The sequence below is a fragment of the Pelophylax lessonae genome (assembly GCF_965119305.1).
Source record: "Pelophylax lessonae genome assembly, chromosome: 2".
NCBI lineage: Eukaryota > Metazoa > Chordata > Amphibia > Anura > Ranidae > Pelophylax > Pelophylax lessonae.
Genome location: NC_138769.1, coordinates 161798812 through 161820635, shown reverse-complemented (window position 1 = coordinate 161820635; position 21824 = coordinate 161798812). Strand labels below are relative to the sequence as shown.

The 21824-nt window shown below is 42.1% G+C and overlaps 1 protein-coding gene across 1 annotated transcript; it reads right to left on the bottom strand.

Annotated features, from left to right (window-relative positions):
* Positions 1 to 6866: 6866 nt before the first annotated feature.
* On the bottom strand, positions 6867 to 16868 carry LOC309547309 (fibrinogen-like protein 1-like protein). The gene is made up of 3 exons (XM_082247143.1): positions 16801 to 16868; positions 13198 to 13299; positions 6867 to 7947 (listed from the first exon to the last, which is right to left on the bottom strand). The coding sequence occupies exons 1-3, from the start codon at positions 16802 to 16804 to the stop codon at positions 7304 to 7306; spliced, it is 750 nt and encodes a 249-aa protein (XP_082103269.1). The 5' UTR covers positions 16805 to 16868; the 3' UTR covers positions 6867 to 7303.
* Positions 16869 to 21824: the final 4956 nt, after the last annotated feature.

Genomic DNA, 21824 nt, shown 5'->3' with positions numbered 1-21824 from the left:
AATATGTTTATTTACTTCTGGAAAATTAAAGTTATTCCATATAGGCATATTCTGCGTGTAGCCTGTATGACCAATAGTAACACACAAAGCGTCCTAAACCTTATGTATCAATGAAAAAATTTGAGAGGAGTGGTGTGTCCAAAAATTAGCTGCCTCCAGCGAGGAAATAAGGGGGTCCTTAGACAATGAGGAAAGAAGAATTCTCAATTCTGAGTTGGATCATGAGGGTCAATTTCCACCAGCCATGCTATCTGTTGCATCTGAGATGCCAAAAAAATTTTTTACATTGGGAACCGCCCACCTACCACCATCCTTAGGAAGCTGTAAAACGCTTACACAGATCCTGGCCTTTCCATGTTTTCATATGAGTTCTCAAAATAACGTATCTATCTGTCTAAATATGCTCCAGTTATGTAGCATAAAAAGAAGCTGGGGCATCCACACCATTTTTATCCAATTATCCCTCCCCACTACTAACAATGGTAATTGATACCAAACAGCACTAACTTTGCACATTTTTCGCAGTAATGGAAAAACATTCAAATTAGGATACTCTATCAGAGATTAAGGGACACCTCTACTCCAAAATATTTAAAAGATGTGATCGGCTTTATTTGAGTAGTTTCAACTGGGAGGGGCTCTGTGATGGGGTCTAAAGGCATCATCACATTTTTGTAAATATTTTATTATATCTTTTCATGTGACAACACTGAAGAAATTATACTTTGCTACAATGCAAAGTAGTGAGTGTACAGCTTGTATAACAGTGTAAATTTGCTGTCCCCTCAAAATAACTCAACACACAGTCATTAATGTCTAAACCGCTGGCAACAAAAGCGAGTACACCCCTAAATGGAAATGTCCAAATTGGGCCCAAAGTGTCAATATTTTGTGTGGCCACCATTATTTTCCAGTACTGCCTTAACCCTCTTGGGCATGGAGTTCACCAGAGCTTCACAGGTTGCAACTGGAGTCCTCTTCCACTCCTCCATGATAAAATCATGGAGCTCGTGGATGAGACCTTGCGCTTCTCCACCTTCCGTTTAAGGATGCCCCACAGATGCTCAATAGAGTTTAGGTCTGGAGACATGCTTGGCCAATCCATCACCTTTATCCTCAGCTTCTTAAGCAAGGCAGTGGTCATCTTGGAGGTGTGTTTGGTGTCGTTATCATGTTGGAATACTGCCCTGTGGCCCAGTCTCCGAAGGGAGGGGATGATGCTCTGCTTCAGTATGTCAAAGTACATGTTGGCATTCATGGTTCCCTCAATGAACTGTTTCTCCCCAGTGCCGGCAGCACTCATGCAGCCCCAGAACATGACACTCCCACCACCATGTTTGACTGTAGGCAAGACACACTTGTCCTTGTACTCCTCCCCTGGTTGCCGCCACATACGCTTGACATAATCTGAACCAAATACGTTTCTCTTGGTCTCATCAGACCACAGGACATGGTTCCAGTAATCCATGTCCTTAGTCTGTTTGTCTTTAGCAAACTGTTTGCAGGCTTTCTTGTGCATTATTTTTAGAAGAGGCTTCCTTCTGGGAGGACAGCCATGCAGACCAATTTGATGCCATGTGCGGCGTATGGTCTGAGGACTGACAGGCTGACCCCACACCCCTTTAACCTCTGCAGCAATGCTGGCAGCACTCATATGTCTCTTTCCCAAAGACAACCTCTGGATATGACGCTGAGCACGTGAACTCAACTTCTTTGGTCGACCATGGCAAGGCCTATTCTGAGTGGAACCTGTCCTGTTAAACCGCTGTATGGTCTTGGCCACTGCACTGCAGCTTTAGTTTCAGGGTCTTGGCAATCTTCTTATAGCCTTGGCCATCTTTATGTAGAGCAACAATTTTTTTTTCAGATCCTCAGAGAGTTCTTTGCCATGAGGTGCAATGTTGAACTTCCAGTGACCAGTATGAAAGAGTTAGAGGGATAACACCAAATTTACCACACCTACTCCCCATTTACACCTGGGGCCTTGTAACACTAATGAGTCACATGACACGGGGGAGGGAAAATGACTAATTGGGCCCAATTTGGACATTTTCACATAGGGGTTTACTCACTTTTGTTGCCAGCGGTTTAGACATTTATGGCTGTGTGTTGAGTTATTTTGAGGGGACAGCAAACTTACGCTGTTATAAAAGCTGTACCCTCACTATTTTACATTGTAGCAAAGTGTCATTTCTTCAGTGTTGTCACATGAAAAGATTTAATAAAATATTTACAAAAATGTGAGGGGTGTACTCACTTTTGTGGGATACTGTAAAAGTTTAACTCATTTTAAATAGTGGTTACCAAAACCAAATCTTCGTAACACTTGCCAAAGGAAATTCCATTTTATACAATCAAAAGCCTTGGCCTCATCCAAGGAAATGCTCTGTTTTGCCCAAATGAATGGCCGAGGTTTGCAAAATAATGAAATAAATGTTGAACATTGGAAGCCAAGGATCTAGGTGGTATAAATTTGGATTGAACCGGATGAATCAATTTTCTGAGTAGACAATCGATTGGCTAATACTGTAGCTAAAACTTTCACATCCGCCTTAAATAATGAAATCGGGCGGTATGATTCCGGCAATAAGGGTTTTTTATCTGGTTTTAACAATACATCTATTAAGGCTTCATTTAAAGCATGCCGTAATGAACCAACTTTAAATGCCTCAATGAACACAGCCAAAAGCTCAGGCAACAGAGTTTTCATAAAGGTTTTGGATATCTCACTAGGCAACCCATCGGCTTCTGGAGCCTTGTTATTAGAAATACTAGTAACCACTTTTTACAGTTCCTCCAAGGTAAGAGGGGAATCTAACAGGGACAATCCACCTCCGATACAGTCGGTAGAGTCTTGAAATCCAGAAATTAATGTAGATCAGAAGTTTTATAGCATACCTTGCTACTATACAAATCGGAATAAAAACACCAAAATGTAGATATAATATCCTCAGGTGTATTTTACCTATATATATATATATATATATATATATATATATATATATATATATATATATATATATTTTACCTATATTATCTATTATTTCCCCTATATAACTCAAAGGTCTCTAGGCTTTTGGAATTGTCGGTACAAGGTGACTTGAGCATTCTCCCTCCTCAAAGTAAGGTTGTTGCAGAAAAATGTGTTTCTTCCTTTTACATCACTATAGAGGCATATCATTTCTGTTCTAACCATATCACCTGATTGTCATGAATGGGCCTAGTAATATACCTAGCCTCTGCGGCTTTGCCTGATTGACAGCCCCAAAATATTAGTTTCCCACATCTTAGATTGCTTATTTATATATGCCTTCAATGAGTCCCACACTACAAATATATGTGGAGAAGGCTTATTAGTTAAAATAAACTCCTGTAAAGTGCAGGATATACTATCCGGAGAGTCTAAGATGGTCAACCAATAAGGGTTAACTTTCCAATATCCCTTTGGGACTGGAGACTGTGAAGTAAAGTAAGAATAAGCTGGGAGTGATCTGACAGACTCCTAGCGGAATATGCCACATTAACAATCAAAGGTAAAATCAAAGTATTACCCAACGCTAAATCAATTCTCAACAAGCACATATGTGTCGAAGAGAAACATGAGAAACATTTCTTCTCTGGGGTTCTTCAGCCACCAATTTTAACCACTTTACCACCGGAGAATTTTGCTATTTTACGTCCAGGCCACTTTTTGCGTTTCGGCGCTGTGCGATTTTAACTGACAATTGCGCGGTCGTGCGATGCCGTACCCAAACAAAATTTACGTCCTTTTTTTCCCACAAACAGAGCTTATTTTTGGTGGTATTTGATCACCTGTGCGCTTTTTACTTTTTGCGCTATAAACAAAAAAAGAGCGTTTATTTTGAAAAAATAACAATATTTTTAACATTTTTTTATATGAAATTCCCCCCCAAAAAAATGTAAAAATCAAATTTTTTTAAAATTGTTGGCCAATTTGTTTTCTGCTACCTATGTTTGGTAAAAAAAATCACGATAAGCGTATTTTGATTGGTTTGCGCAAAAGTTATTGCGTTTACTAACTACGGGAAAGATTTCTGTCATTTTTGGTGTTTTTTTTTAACGCGTAATGGCGGCGATCTGCGATTTTTTTGCGGGACTGCGACATTGCGGCGGACAGATCGGACCCTTGACTGACATTTTTGACACTTTTGGGGGTATCAGTGACATTACTGCAGTAATCAGTGCTATAAATATGCACTGTTACTGTAAAAATGACACTGGCAGTGAAGGGGTTAATTTTATTGGAGAGGGAGGGGTTAATGTATGCCTGGTGCTTACTGATGTGTGGGGGGGGGAGGTGACTATGTGACACAAGGACAGATCGGATGTTCAGCTATGCTGAACACTCCGATCTGTCACTCCCTGTCACTTAGGAGATCCGCCTGCTCTGTTTACACAGGTGGGCGGATCTCCTCACTCGATTCCCCGACGATCGGGGAAGAGCGGCGGCGATCGCCGCTGCTCCTCCCCTGGCCCGACTCCCGCTGTGACTGAAAACACCCACAGGGGGAGGAGTCCAGCGACGTAGGTCTACGTCGCTGGACGGGAACGAGCCACATTGCTGCAGTAGCAGCAATGTGAGCAGAGGTAAAGTGGTTAATTTATATTTATGTATTTGTGGTGATGGGGTGGTACGGCTGCACACAGAGGAGGCCAGGCACTTCTGCAATTCCTTGATTCTGCCAGTGTAACCTTCCCTCTTCCAAGCACTCAGCAGACATTTTCTATTTTTTTAATATTTATTGAATTAATTATAGTCAGGACACTGGAGGCACAGCTAAAGGGATAAATGCTATGGCCATAGGCTTACTGCTATTTCACAATAATTCAAAATTATATTGCTACTGGAATGAGTCACAGGCAATGCCTAAATCTGGTGTTCAGTGACTGAGCACTCTCCAGCAGAAACACTTAGAAGCTAGGATGGACCACTTACCAGGGTGGGCCCAATATGTGCTTGAGGTACTTGCCCTGCTGTAAGTGTTATGTCAGAAAGGGCCGTTATCCCAGCAGGAGAATTTGTGACTGAGAAGCACACCCACCTCTCCCTAGACAGCATTGTCCCGATTACTTGAATTTAATCAGATCTTGATCACAGAGTACTACAAACACCAAATTCAGACGTTACTAATGAAACCAATAAATGTATTTTATATCCATTTTACAAAGAAAATACCCTTTTCCCCTCTTGTTCTCAAGGTTGCTACCACTGCCATCAACATTTTCACCTTTCGTCACCTCTCTTCCTTCCTATACTTCACCCTCATTCTTTTGCCAATAAATGTTTCTAAGCCTTTTGTCTCAACATTTGTCCCTCGCTGAAGCCAAACTGTACTGCTGATGGCCAATTTTTTTCACAATCGTTTCTGAGAGGTACTTTCAATTTCAGAAAAACACCTGCCTTGTGTCTTCACATTTATGCCTCTACTTGTTGTCTTGAAAACGTGGTGTCCCAAGGCGAAGAATCTAAGGAACTGACAGGTATTCATTAACGAACCCTGCAAGGAGTGAGGGACTTTGCTAAAGGAATGGCTTCCAGGTTGCAGCCCACAGTTTCACTCAAACTGGCATCTTTTCTTAGCTTTTAAAAAAATATTTAATTAAAATAACTGCCTTGTGTTTACACATGTGGGCCTACTCGAGCAGCTCTTCTGCTACTGGTTATTTCTTTTTCACAACTTAATATATTTCACTGTAATTTCTATTGTAGAATATACACCAGCCTTGTTTGCATCTCCACATTTTGGCTTGTTCTACGTGGTAACATTCAAGTACTGTCTTGTTGAAAATCAATTATTTTCTAAAGTATATCTAAGATGCTAGGTTTTAATTGGGGTTCTGAAGTGCCCAGTTGCTCACCATTTTTCAGATGCAAATACAGGCCCCTTTAAAATCTTTTCCCACAACTTTTCAGTCTCCAGGACACGCCCAGGGAATATCAGTTTCTCTGCTCCCTCCATCTGCTACTTAGGGAGACCACACCTGATGAGGCAGAAGTCTCTGAGCATGTGATCTACAGCCAGGTGGGAGGCCCCCACTGTCAGAACCAGCATGGAAGTAGCTGGGCCAGAGCCTAAAAGCATGCAGCTTCTCCTGAAGACCAGTAGTCCAAGTGGGTCAGTCCTATGTCCTTGCAGGGTCTCGTATTATCCCTTCAGCTGTTCATCTTTGATCCCAGAGGTACCCTGAACCTCGCTGGGAGAAATGCTGAATATAATCACAATTAGCTGTGTCCTCTATTGTAATTTTCAGCTTAAATCTCTGTTTGTATAGGGGTTGGATAAGGCAGAGTTCCAGTACAGGAATATTTTAGGGGTTTATTGTGACACATAAAGAAATTCTGCATCCACTGTCTAAGAAAAATGTGTCACATTGGTCAGGCTGGAGAAGCCATATATCAAAGTGACACTAAAAAAAATGTTAAACACATTTACTAGTATACATTAATCATTCTGGCTGCCATTCTTTCTTTCTTCTTGGGATGCTTTTTTAAATGGTTATTAGCTTCAGTTTATTCAGTATTTCTGCAGTATGGTTGTTGCTGTCATGAACAAAAGTTGGTCTATGTGTAGCACTGTGTATATTAAAAGTAAAGGGGGTTTTAGAAATTCTATTTAATAGCCGACAACTATTTCATTTTTGTTTTCTTTAATTATGTTAGATAGACTGTACACAATATAAAATGACAATCATTAATACTGTTTTATATTTTAACAAAATTTAAGAGGATAGCCTGCCAAAATAGGAAACACTTTAGCATACATAAAGAAAGCGCTCAAGACAAAACATATAGAACCCATCATTGGAAGACTGGGCTTTAATCATACATCTAATCATCTTAAATATGCACTGGCTTAACTCAGTAAAATTGAATAAAACAGATGGGAAGGTAATAAAAGTAGGTTATTCTTACAGTGAGTAGAGTCAAGGAAAAGTGTGCAACTTCAACCCGCCAAGGGCCTCCCTCACATGCTGGAACCAGGTGCTGGCCCCAGGTCCACCACTTCTCCACACCTGACTCAGTATAATCTAAAAGATCTAAAAGAAAACCATGCACAAATGATGTAATCACAGACAAAACATTAATCAGCCAGCAAGCTACAGCACTAAAGGGGTGGCCCTGGGGACGATACCATGTACTGAAGCTTGTCAGTTGAAAAAAGTTTTGCCTGTAAAGGCAGCATCGATGTGCGGCTTTTATTTTGAATTATACTGAGCTATGTTGGCCACATTGGGGATGTTTGATATGCTTGTGCAAAGCTTTTTGAATGGAAATTAAACATCATTTGTCTAAATAGATGCAATAGTCTGCAGGACGTATTAAAATGGTTGACTTTTGGCAGTTCCCATTACAGAGTCCCTGCCAGTATATGCCATTTTTATTGTTCAGCTTGGAGGCATAGCATGCTCCATACCACCATGCACCACCAAAACTGGAAGCACAGTTAGCACTATAAGTGTCCTGGTCTTTATCTTTGCTTGAGAACTTCATGTTGTCATGTGCGACCCCTGCAGTTACTGAAGACATAGCATCTCCTGCAGTGCCTGTGTAGCTGCCCAGCCTCAGCCTGTAACCATTAGCTTCATCCTCCACACTGAAAAGGTTGTAGTCAGCATATTTTTCTTCATTGTTATTGTCAAGAATAACAAAACGAGCCTGGTACACCCTCTGCTTGGTGATTTGGTGAATGTACTCAATGCCCAGCCAGTAATCCTTATCAACATTGCCAAAGCCATATTTGTAAGTGCTCCAGGACTCATCCCATGTAATCTCAGAGTTAAAGGAATTACGCTGGATGACAATCCAGCCTCCACTGTAGGTTGTCATGTCACAGTACACAATCAGTGGATGTGAACCTTCGGGATGTATAACATAGACTCCGCTCTCCTTTTCTCGTGAAATTCCACTGCAGTCTTTTGGAAAACCTGTAACAAAAAAAGAATACTTACAAATTAAGTGAACCCAAAACACCAAAACCTGCTTCAGTAGTGTTCGTTTAAAGGTCAAATGTAGCTCAGGTTACCAAGTTATAAACCTATGGACTTCTGGAGTAAGACAAAAAGACAGATTAGAATGTCTACTAATAAGGGCAAGACTTTGTAGTAGCATCATTTCTCAACAGCTTAAGTCTTGTTCAGTAACCATTTTAAACAGCAGTCATGATAAGCTAAATCCAGTAGCTCACAGTAACCATCCTCAATTTAGTTTATGAAGTTTACTCAAAGCTAAACTCCCGTAATTCAGACACTTTTATAAATGTACAGGCATAATGTAAGTTATGGCCAATGAGGTGCATGCCACCTCCTGAATGTATCTCTTTAATTTAGAGCTAACGGTTTTATGGCATTCCCAGAGGTTATCTATTCTACACTCCAGGACTTTGAGAGATGATGTGTTCTCATTGGAATGACATTGGAATGACTGCCAGATCATTGCTGTCTCTGTCAAAGAGATTTACTCTCCCTGTTTTGGGGAAATCTGTTAATGAGGACATTTTTTTCTGCTGACAACACTTTGAAGATATTGTCTCTCACTTCCTGAGAAAGAAGTGAATGAAAAAACCCCTAATGAGACAGATAGCAAAAAAAAAAGAAAAGATAAAAAAAAAAAAAAAAACTGAGTTGGTTTTAATACTTCAATACTGTATCAATAAAAGAAAAAAAAAAAAAGAAAAATAGTTTTAGCCTTGGAAATACTTTAACTACGTCACATTAATTTGTAACACACGGGGTAGTTTCCCTAGGGAGATTTACCCTTTAGGTGTGTGATCATTGTGTGCAGTACTGCAGTGCCAAAATGGATGATAGAAAATCCAACATTTCACAGTTGTCATTGGAACATTAGGTGAAGGGAAATCTTTCAGTGGGGATACCTGTTTCAGTTCTTTGAGAGCTGGCTTGTGTTACAGCCCCAGTATCACACAGAGATCTCCCCTGGAGAGCCCATGAACTGGAAGATGTGGCCTCCCATGCAGATCGCCCTGTCCCAGCTACTGCTGGAGGTAGCCCAGGAACCATGGAGGAGTGCAAAGAGGGTGGCTGCCTGCAACACTGTATGCTTCCTCACCAACTACAACAACCAGGCGGACATGGGTGGCACAGCCAAACTATGCTGGCTGGGATCCAGTATCCACACTCCATCAACCTGATCCTGCACCTCAGTGAGTGAGATGGCCCTAACCCCTCCATACACCATCCCATACCCCACCCCATCTCCCCCTAGGGACAGGGACCCCATCTCCAGACCATGCTGCTCTAAAATGGCAGCGTTACAAGCGCAAGGTCACTGGAAGCTGGGGGGGGGGGGCAACCCAGTACCAGCATGGGGTGGCTGGAGGCTTGGGAAGGGCACTGTAGTACCAGCACGGAGTGGCTGAAGATATGGGAGTTACAACAGTACCAGTGTGGGGTGGCTGGAGGCTGGGGAGGGGTATAGCAGTACCAGCATGGGGTGGCTGGAGATGGGGGAGGTACAGCAGTACCAGCGTGGGGTGGTTGGAGGACGGGGGGTCTAGTAGTACCCAGTAAAATCCAAATCCCCAGCCACTTGGGGATTTTTGGATGTGTACAGCATTAGGATGGGGGATGGGGGGGGGGGGTACAAAAGTAACAGTGTGGGGTGGCTGCAGTGTGGGGGGGGGTCTTGAAGTACCAGCACAGAGCGACTGGAGGATGGGGGGGGTACAGCAGTACCAGAGCAGGGTGGCCAGAGGGTGGGGGGGGGGTTAAAATAAATCTTTGCCTGTGTAGACAAAAATCCTTGCACCGGCTCTGGTCTTAACCATTCTATTCTGTATCCAAAACAAAAAAAGCTAACGCATTATCTACACTTTACACTGCAATTTATTGAATGCTCTTTCATATTGCGCTTTTTGGCACTTTATTTGCTGTTTCATATTGAAAACTGCATGTTTAAATATTTAGGAAAAATCTGGGATAAATCTTAGGATTATGCTTTATTTAAATCTTATATAGTCATGCTTAATTGAATGTTGGAGTTTTCCTTTAACTTTTACATTTTACTGAATATCTCTCCCTTTGCAACTTAGACATTTTTGCTGTTGAGAATGTAAATTTTGTGAGTTGTGAGAACATTTTTCTTTGCAGAATATTTTGCTATCCTGAAAGGTTGTTTCTTGAGTTTGCTTTCCTGTTGTATACACATCTGTTTCCTTTATGTAAAGGCATATTTTAAAGCAGGCATGTCCAACCTGCGGCCCGAGGGCCCAGTATCGCAGGCAATGTGGCCCACTGCCCCCTGACAATTATTTGTTATTTTTTTTTTTGCTGGGGAGGAAGGAAGTCGAGTCAGGGGCATGGCCATAGCGACTTCCAACTAACTGTAGGCAGAGGCTGCTTCGGGGGGGGGGGGGGGGGGGCGAGCGCTGCCAGATCACAAACAGAGTGGATATCTCCTGCTTACCCGGCAGCCGCTGTCATACAAAGCCCCGCCTCCTGGACTGGCTCCTATGATAGACAGCACATTGGTGACATCTATCATAGGAGCCAGTCCAGGAGGAGGCAGGACTGATCCACGCTCTGTGTAATCCAGCGGCTCTCCTTTGTTTTCATTGCAGACTACATTGGATGGCACTCACTGGTGAGGCTGCATTGGATGAGCATGCACTGGTGAGGCTACATTGGATGGACACTGATCAGGCCGCATTGGATGGGCACACACTGGTGAAGCTGCATTGGATGGGCAAACACTGGTGAGGCTGCATTGGATGAGCACTGTTTAGGCTGCATAGGATGGGCACGTACTAGGCTGCAAGTGCCGTGCGATCTCCCAGCTGCCACGGGAGACTTAGGATGTCTGCAGTCAGTGACAGAGCCGCTGCTTCCTGTATAGTTCCGGCTCTGTCACAGGTGGGGTGGTATGAAATGCACCCCTCCTCCGCCTGTGACAGGAGCCATACAGGAAGCAGCGGCTCTGCTCTCTACTGCAGCCGATGCTTCCTCCAGCAGTACCCGCATGACCAGCAGTAACCGCCAGCAGTAACTGCACCAGCAGTACCTGCCAGCAGTCTGCAAAATAAGTAGAAAAGGTATGTGCATTAGCGTGTGTAAATTGTTGCAATATGTTTTTTAATAACTAGTTGTGTTTTGTCATAATATGTAATGTCCTTCTTCATACATGTATGAATAAGGACATGACATTTTCTGGCTGCCTAAGTCATATGTGCTAGGGGTGCAACTATCCCCCAGCACATAACTGTAAATATCCCAGCATGTGCAGTGTTTCTGAATCAAATTACTGAAGTGGTCATGGTGGTTAGAGTGTTCCTTTAATATCTCTCAGAAGAAGTAAACCTCCGTATACTGATTCCACTTCATTTGATCATCCTCTAGTTGTGTTAAATTAGAGTGGAGGGGGGGGGGCACGGCGGCGATGGAAGGGCACAGCGGCATTATATTACTTAAATACCTTAACTATAGTATATATTTTATATGCGGCCCGAGAAAATTTCTCTACACTCAATGTGGCCCAGAGAAGCCAAAAGTTTGGACACCCATTTTTTTAAAGGGTCTCTTGCTGACAATTTTGGTAAAGGACTTCTTCCTGTTATGCATGATTCTATTTTTATTATATCTAGAATATGACGTGTATGGACTGGAAATATATTCTGTTTTGTATACTGTATATGAGAGCCAAAGACTGAAATTAGAATTGAGTAAACCATTCACTATGCTCTTGGGTGTGAGTGAGTTACTTCCAGGGCCCTGAAGTCTGGACATGTGGAATGGAAAGATATGCCGGCAAAGATTAGTAGAGACTACAAAGACAGATAAAATAGAAAGGGATAAATCCCTTAGGTAGATAGATACAGTTGCAGGTCTGGGATAATCTTTTAGTTATAATAAAGTAATATATAAGGGAATATGGATATGTACCATTAACTTGTTATATATCAGGTATAGTATTCTTTTACCCTCAACCGACACAAACTGGACAAAAACGTAATCATAAACTTAAATATAGAGCAGCCCGTTGTAAGGCTAATCTTAGCCTATGAATTGTGAATCAATTAAATAATAACTGCGCTCCCAAGAAATGAATGTGCAAATATTCAAATCAAAGTGCATATACAGGTGCAGTAACACTTTAAAATAGGAAAAATAGAAATAAGATAAAATCATATATAGGTGCAATGTTCATAAAAGTGCAGTGTCCATAAAACAGCCACCAGGTGTCTCCAGCCGAATGGGAATCTTCTTATAAATTCCACCATAAATAAGTAAATAATCCCGTATCTTCTTTCACCAACATTAAGGCACACATCCTAATCACCAGAACTAAATGACCCCCATTATAGGCAGTCATACAAGACAAATAAGGGATACCACTCCCATTGATCCTTATACCAGGTACAGGAGTCGATCACAATAACCACCAATTTAATTAACCCTTGTGACTCAAATTCGTATGGAAAAGGAAAAACAGATGCCTTTCATAGTGAAGTATACTAAATTAATTTACCGATGCGCATGAAGTAACACTTACAGTGAAGACGATCAAGTAAGGCCTAATAAAATAGCAGGGTCGACAGTTTGCATTCCACTAGCGCTCCAAAAGATAGCCGAAATTACGTGTCACGCAAGGCCCACCCAACGCGTTTTGTTAGCAATGTCTAGTTTATTAATTTCATATGCTACAAGAGGCACCTGTTTTTCCTTTCCTATACAAATTGGAACTGAACCCCTATATGCTCTTTGATTTGTATATTTGCACAGTAATTTCTTGGAAGCGCAGTTATTAATTAATCGATTCACTATGTTTAAATATTTGCTCTCTCATATTGCACTTTATAGTTTGCTGTTTCAATTTGCACTTTATTTGCTCTCTCATATTGCTATTTTTTGTCATGATATTTGTTAGCACTATAGCGCTGCTTTGACATATATATATATATTATTAAAATTGGTATCACAATTTTTTAGCAAACTGCTTTTTGATTTCTCTTTACATGGCATGAATTTTTCGACACTTTTTTGCTTCCAATAATTGCTTATGATCGGGAGCTTCAATAATGTGACCACTGTGATTATCTATCACATGATATAGAAGCCTGTCTCTGCCCCGTGGCATTTAGTTAGATCAAACTAAAGATGCATTATTACAGTATAAGTTTCTATACATAATTGATGTTAGATTGATACGCAGGCAAACCGTACTGAAGAGCTGTTCATCATCATTATCATTCCTTGGCTTCCTTTTACCATGACGTGTTGAAACGGCAGAAACAGCAGCTAGTATCCAGACATAATATAGGATTCCTAAGGTTAAGAAAGAAAGATTAGTAATAGAAATACAATATTGTATAAGCCAAATACGTAAAACAGTGGGCCGAGTTAGGACTACATCTTCAAATGGGGTTGCATTATGTCCTCTGATGACCTCACAAATCAAATTCTTGGAAAAGATTAACAGAAATTACAATTTGGTTCAGGAGGGGGGTGCTCGCCCCCCCCCCTTTCCTGCCCTGCCGGGCTGCATGCTCGGATAAGGGTCTGGTATTGATTTTGGGGGAGACCCCACACTTTTTTTTTCTTTTAACCCACTCTTTTTCTCTTATACTTTAAGTATCAAGAAGTGAAAGGGACCTTTCCTTAATCACTTGTCTACCAGTGTAATTTTTCACACAGATGATGAAATATGCATTTTTTGCTAGAAATTACTTAAGGCCCCCAAATAATTATATATTTTGTGAAAGCAGAGACCCTGAAGAATAAAATAATGCCATTTGCAGTTTTTCATGTTGCATGATATTTTCTTAGCTATTTATCAAATGCATATTTTCACAAAAAAATACACTAAATCGAATTTTAGTGAACACAAACACAATATTATACCCATTTTGGTAAAATATAAAAGATAGGGTTGTGTTGAGTAAATAGATACCAAACATTTCTAGCCTTAAAACTATGTGCGCTTGTGAGATCACAAACAAAATCTTCATAGACGAGTATGTATGGGGTGCTTTTGACTTTTATATTTTATATTTTATATTGTAACTATGCTATCACAAGGGGGCTAACATGCTCCCCTATGTAACAGCATGGTCAGATGGCAGGTCTTATTTATGGAGACATTGGGGGTCTATTAGACCCCCAATGTCCCCCCCCCCCCACCCTCCACTGCACCTAATCAAGATTGTTCTTTATTAGATGTGTACATCAGAGCCCCCAAAAAAGTGATCACTTTTACCTGGAAGCCTATAACTGCATAGGTGTGCACGGCCTATTGCATTAGGGTGTGCACCCCAAAGAGCAAACACATATACGTGTGCATGTATATATATATACTGCCGGTGTCAGTTGAGCAGTGGCTGGTGACAGCAGGGCAGAGTTTGGTGTCAGTAGGGCTGTGTAAGGTGTCAGTAGTTTTTATTATTTTGTTTTATATTATTATTTACAATTTCATTTTTTTGGAGCCCCGTTAGGGGAGCTTTGGTGAAATATCAGGGGTCTAAACAGGGGGAATCTGCAGCACACTGGGTGATTAGGGTGTGCCCAGGCACGCCTGGCACACCCTGTGTGCACAACTATGCATAACTGGCTCTAAAAATCAATATTAATCATAGCAGTATCCATGAGTATAGACAAGGGGTTAAAGCCCTCTGAGATACTCTTCACCTTCCCACTCCTGTCTATCTGACTGCTGAATGTTCAGCGGCAGGGTCCTCTCAGGATCCATGAGAATATTTCATCATCACAGAGGGACAGCAGGGGACCAATGATTTTTGGGGGGAGGGGGGGCACTGCAGCGCTTGATTAGAGATTCCCCTACTTGGAACCAGTCAGCGGTGAGAGACCTTGAGGGGCGATTTGGTGCATGTATCTAGCGTCAAAAGGTAAGACGAAAAACATGCATAGTAACATTGGTTAGAAGGAGGGAAGGATAGCAAAAATATAGTTTTAGCCTGAAATGGGGCTTTAACCTGACATGTATCCTTATGTCATGAATCTGTATTTCCTGTTTTACAAGCATGTGTCTGTATGCATGAAAATAGACTACAAATTGAAAACGATCACCTGGCTCTTTTGGCAATTTTCTGTTTGCATGCTACTTTCTTCATAACAAAATTGCCACCTAATAGCAAAGATTTAACTAGACATTTGCAGTTCCTTTCGCTCTGAATAAATATTCGGACAAATTTTTCATTATTTGGAGATTCGGATATCACCGAATCTCTGAATTACAGTACAAACAAATTTCACCAAATTCCTCCAAATAACTAAATTAAATTTGTCCAAATTTCCAAAATTGGAATTGAAATTCAACTTTGAATTTTACATTGAATTCCATTTGAATTTGAACTGTAAACATATTGTTGAAATCAAAGACTGTGTGTGTTATTAGTGTACCATTTCCAAATAATGTTGCTTTTTTTTTTTTTTAAGCCAAAGGTGATTTAAAGAGTCATTGTAATCATTTGATGAAGATTCTTATTTTGTTCATTCACTTTGCAAGTGTAAAATTGATAAAAAAGAAACCAGTAAAATATAAATAATTAAAGCATTTGTACTTGACATTTTTTTTCTCAGCTGCACAATATTGTACATAGTAAAACTTTGGAAGCAAGATACTACTTTTACTAATTAGAACGCTTCGCATATTTTGAATACACATATTAATACAAACAAGAAAAATGTGTATAAATAACAGATGTTTGGTTACTAGGCTGCCGCATTGGGATAAAAAAAATGTTTTCGATTCGACTGATTCAAAATTTCATCAATTCAAACATTTCCAATCGAGAAAAAAAATTTGTAAATTCAAAAAATACATAGAACGAATTCCGAATACGAATTCCGAATACGAATTCCGAATACGAATTCCAAATACGAATCCTGAATACAAAATGAACGAATCTACCGAATTCTAGTTCTCAGCTAGCAGTTATGCATGTACCCCAGGGAGTACATCTGATGGGGTCAAGGGGTTATTGGGCATCTTATATTACATTCATCATTAATGTTTAGAGTTCTTGCAAAATCGAGGAAAAACTATTTTATTTCTTTAAAAGCTAAATTATTTGTTTGTAAAACATTTACATTCAACGCGGTGATAGCAGTGATACAAGCAAAGTCAAGGGGCACTTGAGGTTGGATAAAGAAACCAAGGAGTACTTGGTAATTATTAGCTTTTATAAAGTCTACAAAGAATAGATGGGCAAATGTAAGTGCCTTTTTGTTATAGAATTCATCCTACTAATTCACATACAGTATATATACAAAAGTCCAACAAAAATTATTTTAACAAAACTATAAAAATAACTGGCATTGCAATGCTATTCTGGGTCCGGATTTTACAAACTTCACGGGAAACCAACATGAAAAAGCTAAACTGAATATGCTCAGACAGGTGAAACTTGCTCAAAGTCTCATTATTGTTTTATTTTCTTAACATAGGATAGAAAAAAAAAAGCAAAGCAGGAATGGCTACTATGATCAGCTAGTTTTTGTGCAGTCTATGATCAAGAATGGAGTGATTGACAAGCAGTTGGGTGTCTGGATTCTTGTTACAATTTAATCTGCTACCGGCTGCAATCAGTCCTCAGTGTAGGAACTTTAAATAGAATGCACCAAAACTGCTGATTTCCCACGGATGATCACTTAGCAATAGCAGAATGTTAAAATGATTTCTATAAGTTTCAGTATGTTATACAACACTGTGATATTGCTTTTTGAGTAACAGAATCACTTTTTAGAAAAAAACATCAATCATATCAAAAATACGAGTCGCTTTTATAATGCTGTCATTGGTAGACTCACCCATTTGAGTTGACTGATCTTCACACGCTTTGCGTTCTGCTGTATTGCTGTACTGCTCCTCTTCTCTTCCTTCTTTCTATGTAGAACACATATTGTGCCATGCCAGAAGTACAAAGTACGTATTTTCCCAAGATCTGTTCTAATAGATTGGTTTAACTCCTCAACAGCTGATAACGCACACTTTCTAAACGTATTGTTTGTCTACCTACAGTATATATTGTTTTATCTTTTTAATGTTAAAATTGTAATTACTATAGTGACTTCTATTAGACCTTCCATAATTTAAATTTGGAGTACATTTAACTGAAATGAACTTTAAAGAAAACCAATAGGCATCTGTAATAAAATGAACCACACAGTTCAATAGCTAAAATATAGCAGCCTTACCTTTCAGGGATAACTTAATTTTGATTATTTATTGTTTTCTCTCCCTGTTAGAGGAGAAGTGTCAGGTTGAGTGTAAAGTCCCGTACACACAAGCCGAATATCAGGCAGCATGGTCTGGTTCAATAGAAACTGGCCAACATTTTGGCCCATGTGTACTGCAGCCAATCCGACAGAATCTGGCTGACCGGACTGCCAACCGGCTCCTGATCAGCGCTCTCAGCCAATGACTGAGAGCGCCAATTAGAGTGTCCTGGTTGGGGGCGTCCCCCTGTCAGAACACAAAAGGAACATCAAGGGAGATTGCTGCACTAACATCGGATTGTTAGTACAGCGTCTCCGACCTGAGCGGTCAGTTTAGCGATGGGCTGAACAAAAAGAAAACTAGCAGCGTGCACTAGGCTTTAGGGTGCAAGTCTGCCATGTCTCCTGCTTGTTTTGAGCAGGATGGCCTTTTGGTTTGATTTTATGATGTAATTTTTTTATCCCTGACAAGAAGACAGTGCTGCTAATGGCACAAGTGGCTATCCATGAGAGGCATGGTTGAACTATAACAAATTAAGAGTACAGATTTAGATTCCCACAGATGTCCATGACTAGTTACAGTTAAATATAACTGCAGTGATCATATGGTTTCTGTGGCTTATATACTTTAGCAGCCACTCACAAGTGTTGTACAGTAGCTTTAAAATGATTCTATTATGCATATATTAACTTCAGATAGGAAGTTGACTCTTTGCCACCCCTGCTCACCTCACTATTTACCAGTGAGGTTACCTGTCAGAGCAGTAGGCCCTTAGCAAGGCATGGGAGGCAGCAAGCCAAAGTATCAGCCTTCAAGCTTCTGTAGGTATTAAGCAGGTGTCAAGTCCTGGGAAAAAAAGTGTGGGAACTCACCCATGATCCCCTCCCCCACCTCAAAAATAAAAAAGTGTGTGTGTGTGTATGATACTATGCACATATATATACCTTTTGAGGAGTGAGGGCCACTTTAGTGACTTGGTAACCAGTCGCAGGCAACAATGAGCAGATGGACAGGTCCGTGTCTACTCAGCATATACAGATCAGACACGGACATAGCCCGATCTACTCTTTGGGCCCTCCAATTCGATCCACCCAGGCAGAAGGGGACAGATGCCCTTTTGTTTTTTTAAGTGGAACGGATTGGAGATAGGAGGGTATAAATGGACACAAGTCCATTTACATCTGCCACTCTATAGAGGTGAATGGAGGGTCCGAATGGGTCCACCTGAAAAGCAGACAGGCGGACCCAAAACGGACCAACCGTGTAAAAGGGGCCTAAGGCTGCTTTCACACGGATACACTGCAGTTTACCTGCACCTCAACTGATCTCAATCTTCACTTCTTCCTCAGGATTATTGCAGGTATCGCTGGCTGCTGCTGTCCCCTAGGTGATTATGGCTGGTGGCTGCTGCTGGCTGTCCCCCAGGGCTGTACTGCTGGCTGGTACTGCTGGAGGATACTGCTGGTGGGTACTGCTGGCTAGTACAGCTGTCGGGTACTGCTAGTGGGGGGAACTGCTGGCTGGTACTGCTGGTGGGTACTGCTGGCTGGTACTGCTGGCTGGTATTGCTGGTGGGTACTGCTGGCTGGTACTGCTGGCTTGTATTGCTGGCGGGTACTGCTGGTGGGAACTGCTGGCTCATACTGCTGGCTTGTATTGCTGGCTGGTATTGCTGGCTTGTACTGCTGGTGGGTAATGCTGGCTGGTACTGCTGGTGGGTACTGCTGGTGGGTACTGCTGGTGAGTACTGCTGACTGGTACTGCTGGTGGTTACTGCTGGCTGGTACTGCTAGCTTGTATTTCTGGCTGGTACTGCTGGCTAGTATTGCTGTCGGGTACTGCTGGTTGGTACTGCTGGCTGGTTCCTGACCATCAGTGTGACAGGAGGTGATCTGGAGGAAGCATGCGGCTGTAGTAGAGAGCAGAGATGCTGCTTCCTGTATCGCTCTTGTGCCTGTCACAGGCGGAGTACATTTGGTATCAGTGCTGGCTCAGTTCCTTCAGTTCCTTTCAACTGATGCACAGGGTTGGCAGGTCAGGAACCCGCAATCTGGGCTTACTGATCCGCCATCCCAGAGCAAAAGGTGGAGCCAGGATTCCGTTGGGGAGCACCAGGATGCAGCCGCTAACAGGAACGGCGTTCCTGCTGTGGAAAAAGTAAAGGAATGCAGTTCCTATGCATTCCTGCAGGACTCAAGCCCTGGTATTAAGGCAGTGATGGCGAACCTTGGCATTCCGGATGTTTTGGAACTCCATTTCCCATGATGCTCATACACTCTGCAGTGTAGTTGAGGATCATGGGAAATGTAGTTTCAAAACATCTGGGGTGCCAAGGTTCGCCATCACTGTATTAAGGTAATGGATTTTGATGGACACACAGAATGCTATAAAATTATAAAAAAGGCTGAAGGTACATCTTTGTAAGACTTTTATATCTGTTTAGAACTTTACTGATAGGGATTTCCAGCCCTGATCTTTAGGCCTTTCAAAATAATATACTGCACTTTATATGAGATATAAAACCAAGGCTGAACAAAAAAAACTTCATACACTCCCATGGGCATTAAGAGAACTTTTTGCCGGGGGGGGGGGGGGTAACATTTTAAAGTCACCCTTGCCTCTTCCCTTTTCATCAATGTCATGAAGGGGAGGAGCTTAGTCATTATTACATAAAGTGCAGGCATGCAAAGGTTTGAGAAACCTTATTTAAAAGCTTAATAGAAGGATCAAGCTGCCATTGTCTGATTAGCAATTTCTAATCTGTTTTTATGTTTACACTATTGACACTATTTAATGCACCACATTATTCATACACACATGATCAAGGCAAGATCATATGTTTTTCTTTAATTCAAATACAATCCAATATAATTTGCAGGAGCATCAACATGGCTACATTCTGTTGGAGCTGGAACTTGACCTGCAAACCTGCTTGTTCTTGATTCTGCCTCTTGTTCACCATGTCTAGATTATTTTCTTGCTCCCTTATCAGATTCTACATCATCCAATTTTCGTTTTGAAAAAAATTTGCGGATATCCATTTAAAAAAAGAAATAGGGATCATTAAATACTCTGCTCATCACCAGGCTAAATCAACAGATTGTACCCACAGCAGTTGCCACAGCACTAGTTTTCACCCAAAAGACTTGCCACAGCAAAAGCTCTATAGATATAACCCCATGGCACAAGATATAAACAGACTGCACCAGATAAATATCCACAGCCCTTGAAATAACCCCACAGCACCAGATATTAATTCACTGCACCAGATTTTAACCCACGGCACCACCAGCTATAAAACCACAGCACAAAATATATACCCACAGCACAAGATATAAACCCACAACACAAGATATAAACCCACACCACAAGATATAAACCCACATCACAAGATATAAACCCACAGCACAAGATATCAACCCACAGTACAAGATACAGATCCAGAGCACTAGACAAAACTCCACTGCACCATATACAATACCATAGCACAAAATATAAACCCACAGCAACAGATTGCTCTAACAGAGGTCCTTTGTGTCCATTAGAGAGTCTCTGTTAGAAAAAGCCCCCTCCAGACCCAATTAGACACAACAAAGGAGTCTAATGGGACCTATAGAGAGGTTTCACTGATATGCCATGACTCTACCGACAACCCCTGCCCAACCTATCACTATATAGTAATAAAAATAGCACTTTAATTCCAAACCCAAGGCTTCCCTTACCTTAATTAATTATGGGGTACTGCTGTAGCTGGCTCCTGCAGCTGGCTGGCTCCTGTGATTTGCTGGCTGGCGCCTGTGGCTGGTTGGGTGGCTGGCACCTGTAGCTGGCTGAATCCTGTGGCTGGTTGGCACTGTGGGTGGGTGGCTGGCACCTGTGGGTGGCTGGCTGGCATCTGGGCTTGGTGGCACCTGCAGGTGAGTGGCTGGCACCTGTGGGTAACTGGCACTTGTGGTGGCTAAGTGGCACCTGTAGTGGCTGGGTGGCACCCGTTGGTGCCTGGGTGGCACCTGTGGTGACTGGCTAGCACCTGTGGTGGCTGGGTGGCACCTGTGGGTGGGTAGCTGGCTGGCACCTGTGGCTGGGTGGCTGGCATCTGTGGTTGCTGGCTGGCACCTGTGGGTGGCTGATTGGCACCTGTGGTGGCTGGCTGGCAGTGTGGTACCTCTGGTGGCTGGGTGGCACCTCTGGTGGCTGCATGGCAGTGGCATCCTTGGATGGCTGGCAGCCTGGCACCTGTGGGTGGCTGGCTGGCTCCTGTGGGCGGGTGGGTGGCTGGCACCTGTCTGTGGGTGGCTGGCTAGCCTGACTGGCTCCTGTGCAGGGGCGTAACTACAGGGGTTGCAGGGGTTGCGATTGCTACCGGGCCCCATGCTCCAGGGGGCCCAGTAGCAAACCAGTGGGTGAACTTCCAGGATTGCAAAAGTCACACTTGCGACCGGGCCCTGGCATTGCACCACTGTGGGGAGGCCCCAAGATTGCAGGAAGGGAGCCCACTGCAGAACTTGTGAAAGGATCCTGCTGCGGGACCGTAATAAAAGGCCATGCAACGAGAGTAAAGAGCCCCAGGATTAGTGGGAAGAGCCCTGGGCTTGAAGGGAAGGGCCCGGCCAGG